The sequence below is a fragment of the Amborella trichopoda genome, chromosome 1, assembly GCF_054954075.1.
Source record: "Amborella trichopoda isolate Santa Cruz 75 chromosome 1, AtrichopodaSantaCruz75HAP2 v2.0, whole genome shotgun sequence".
Lineage (NCBI taxonomy): Eukaryota > Viridiplantae > Streptophyta > Magnoliopsida > Amborellales > Amborellaceae > Amborella > Amborella trichopoda.
In genome coordinates this window covers 45,345,828-45,349,705 of record NC_142336.1, presented here as the reverse complement: position 1 = coordinate 45,349,705, position 3,878 = coordinate 45,345,828, and the positions used below count along the sequence as shown (strand labels likewise).

The 3,878-nt window shown below is 41.3% G+C and overlaps 1 protein-coding gene across 2 annotated transcripts; it reads left to right on the top strand.

Annotated features, from left to right (window-relative positions):
• The first annotated feature begins 947 nt into the window (after window positions 1-947).
• On the top strand, window positions 948-3,587 carry LOC110007912 (verprolin). 2 transcript variants are annotated; one of them, XR_016056067.1, is made up of 5 exons: window positions 948-2,168; window positions 2,283-2,393; window positions 2,516-2,652; window positions 2,771-3,059; window positions 3,282-3,587. XR_016056067.1 is itself a non-coding variant. In XM_020672119.2 (5 exons), exons 1-5 carry the CDS (start codon window positions 1,689-1,691, stop codon window positions 3,435-3,437), a joined length of 1,164 nt encoding a protein of 387 aa, XP_020527778.2. In that variant the 5' UTR covers window positions 948-1,688; the 3' UTR covers window positions 3,438-3,587. The 2 variants fall into 2 exon arrangements, 1 of the variants encoding a protein (XP_020527778.2); XM_020672119.2 differs by having other exon boundaries at window positions 2,525-2,652.
• Window positions 3,588-3,878: the final 291 nt, after the last annotated feature.

The window sequence follows — 3,878 nt, the reverse complement described above, 5'->3', positions numbered from 1 at the left end:
AGGGGGCGGCCCGAGAGAGGGAGATATTCGTAGTTCTTTTTTTTCTTGGAAGGAGGCCCGAGACGCAAAAGGGTGATGAGGATCGAGAGGTCATTGAGATAGAAGTTATGGTGAGTTGAGGTACGGTGTTTTTAGTGTTTGTGTGATGATAGCAGCGTCAGGAGTTGCTTCCCCACATGGGGCACAATTCGGGTAGTGGGCCTCAGAACCCCCAAAAAGCCGCACCGATTTTCCTCTCTCCCCCCAGATATGCTCCTCCGTACTCTCTCTCTCTCTCTCTCTCTACAAGAACTTCTCGCTGTAAACTTCTCATCTTTTTTACAGGCGCAATGTAGGGTAAAAACACCAAAATCCAAAATCCAAAATTAAAACTGCTCTCTCTCTTTAGAAATTGCTATGTTCCTCTCTTTAAAAAACAAAAACTCTCTAGAGTTTACTATGTTTCTCACTCTATAACATCTCTCTCGTCTTTAATGGAGAGATGGGCCTGAAAAGTTAAAAAGCTGAAGGGGCAAAAGCTGCCGCAGCTGCTACTTTCTTTGCAGAAGAAAGAAAATACCAAAAAAAACTTAGATGCCATCGGACTCGCTGGAGGTGAGTCTCGATCTGCAGATATAGATATGGAAAAAATGGATGAAGAGATAGAGAGAGAAACAAAATTTAGAGAGAGAGAAAGGACAAAAAAGTGGAGAGGTGGGCCACAGGGTTTGGCAATGGAAAAGAGCCAGATGGGGCTGGTGTCTGTTTTATCTAAGTCCTTGGCCTCTGTGATTTAGATTTGTAACGAGTGAGCGAAAATGGCGGTGAGTCTCACCCCCACTTGTATTCATTGTGCGAAAGCTTCGTTAATTAAGAAAGAAACCTAGATTCTCAATCTTTTATCTACGTGATTTCTGGCCCCTCTCTCTCTATCTCTCTCCTCGATTCTGGTTGTTTTATAGGAAGATCTTAGGACTTCAATTCGGTTTCCTTTTGTGATAAGTTTGAGGGATATTTTATGGTGATTTAAGGAGCGACGCTTGCGGTTTTTGATTCATTTATCGACTTGGATCTTGGATTGTAACGACTGCGTATTTGATCCATTCTTTAGCCCTGGATCCTCGCCTGTAATAGTGAGGGAGATGTATCTAGAGAGAGGGTTTTAATTTGGTCATGTGATTCAGTCTAGAGAGACAAAGAGGGAGAGTATCAGAGATTTGGGTTTTGATTCTTGAGGTGGGTTTTGATTTCTGAATGTCATAGAGCAGTAGAGAGAGAAATACTGAAGCCACTGAATCTGGTTGTGTGAACAAATCTAATATTAGATAGAAATATTAATGAGAGAGAATATTAAAGAGAGAGTGTTGATGTGGCTTTGATTTATTAATGTTATTTTATCAGTAGAGAGAGAGAGAGAAAGAGAGGGATTTGTAGATCTCTGCCATTTGGGTGATGGCAGAGGGAGAGCCTTGAGAGATTTGTGTGTTTTGGTTGAGTAAGAGAGAGAGACCTGATTTTCTGTTTTGTTGAAATGGGATTTTGATGTGTTAATGGGATGAGTTGTAGAGAGAGGAAATTTGGGATTTGGGTTGATGGAAAATGCTGCTTAGACATGGAAGAGGCGTGACCCACATTCTCCATTCTCACTCTAAACTCCCCATTAACCACCATCCACCATTAACGCTTCTTCTTCTTCCTCGCTCCTCGCTATGATGCAAGATGAGAACCAGAAATCCAGATCAAACAGGAGAACAAAGAGCAGGGAAAAGAAGATCCCTCAACGCGGTCTCGGTGTTGCCCAACTGGAGAAGCTTAGAATGGAAGAAATGCAAAAGCAACAATCACGCACTCTCTCTCTCCAAAAATCTCTTCCATTTGCTCCCCTCCCAATCCCTGTAACGACTTCAAGTGCAACTTCTCTGGTTCTTAATCCTAGCAATTTCCACCATTTTAGCCCTAATATTCGATGCTCCGAATCTCCAGCAATGGAGTCTTCTTGCTTGGCGAATGTGGGTTCACAGGTGGTGATGCCTCCTCCTGCGTGGCCTGCCATGCCGCCTGGTTCGGGAGAGAATTCGAGCCACCGTGATCCAGAGGTTATGAAGAAGACGGATTACTTTCCCTTTGGTTCTCCATTTACCTGTGATTCTCTATCTCAGAGCATAATAAGAAGGAACCCACATTCCTTGGTATGGTACAAATTCAATTATTGTTCTCTATTCTCCATCTCTGTCTGTGACATTTGGGCTTTCTCTCTATTTTGAGTATTTTTTTGAATTTCTAGTGTGTTTTTCATTTTGCAGGTGGCGCCAACACCATCATCATCATCTGGAGTTAACAATCTACAGATGGAGCCCCCTTCAAACCAAAGCTACTCTAGCAACAAGCCTCCATGGACAATTGAGGAAGACAGGGTATGTCCTGTTTTTGTAGAGAGAGAAAGTCACATTGTGGTTGTTCAATGTGGTTTATATTCTGTCTGGTTCTTTCTTTTCCTCTGGTTCTTCCAGTCATGGTGATTGTGGGTTTTGGTTAGTGAAATTAGATTATCGGCATCAAGCGCCCATGGCCTCTCTTCCAAGAAAACCAATCTCTTCATCTTCCTCAAAATAAGTCGCCCAATTTGGGAATTCACCATGAACCTTCCAAATTAGAAGAAAACTCCGTTTTCAGGCACGCATTTCTCTCTCTCTTCCTCTATCTACAGTAACTTAAAAAACTCTGTTCTCTCTGATTGAATGGGTATTTCTCTTGCATTTTCTCATTAAATGGGTGTTTCTCTTACTTGCAGAGACCATTGTTCGAGCTCGATGCACCTTCAATCAGGTGTCACAGTTAACTGGAGAAATTCTTTGGGGTCACAGGTGGATCAAGGCTCTTATAGTACATTGAGACCCTCTTTCGAACCAGTTGCTGATCGAAGACGTGAAAGTGTAGATGGTGCTTTTCTCACTCTAGCTCCTTCAAATTCATCCATGAATCCTACCATCAATCCCCATTACACCATGGATTTTGCTAAATATCATGTCAATCCTCGCTCCACCGTTGATGTTGCCAACCATCACCAGTACCAAACTCAGGTATTTTTCATTTTCATTTAATTTCTTAAGAGAGAAAATGCTGTACATATAGTCTAAATATCAATCATCATCATAGTCGGAAGCTTATATTCTAAATCTGATGAATAAGATAGAGAAACCCATATTCCAATACTGTAAATATCAGAAGATAGAGGAAAAACAACATTTTAAAATAATCTAAATCATAAGCAAAGCCTGATGTTTTATTAGTATTTGAAACAGGAATTCATAGGAAATATTGAGAGAGAGAGAAAAGAGAAGGGGGTGAGATTCATCCCTTTCATTAGCCCGGGTCCAAGCAAAGTAAAACCACCAAATTCTGAAGATAGAAGAGAGAGTAATGAGGAGCCAAGCGTTGATCTCAACCTCAAGTTATGAAAGGCCAAAGGAGAGAAAAAAATGTCTCTTTAGCGAGATTGCAAGGTGGCAGATCTAAAGATAGAGTTTTCAGAGAGTGTTATTATGGCATAGTCTCTTTTGGTTTTGGTTGTCATTTGACGGAGAAAGGTGAAAAATGTTTGGATTAAATGTGTTTGATTTGTGCAGAGTTGCACCCAACCAATTTTTTATTTTTTGGGTAATTTAGTGGGGACGACAGGCCTTTACCCGTTTTTTTTTTTTTTTTCAATAGGTGTTAATTGGGGGTATCAAAGCCATAGGAATGGATAATACGATGTGGTAACTGGGTATGGGGATACTACGATTAGGATACTACGACGTGATACTACGATGGGGTAACTGGGTATGGGAATACTACGATGTGGTAACTGGGTATAGGGATACTACGATGTCGTAACTGGGTATGGGGATACGCCCACC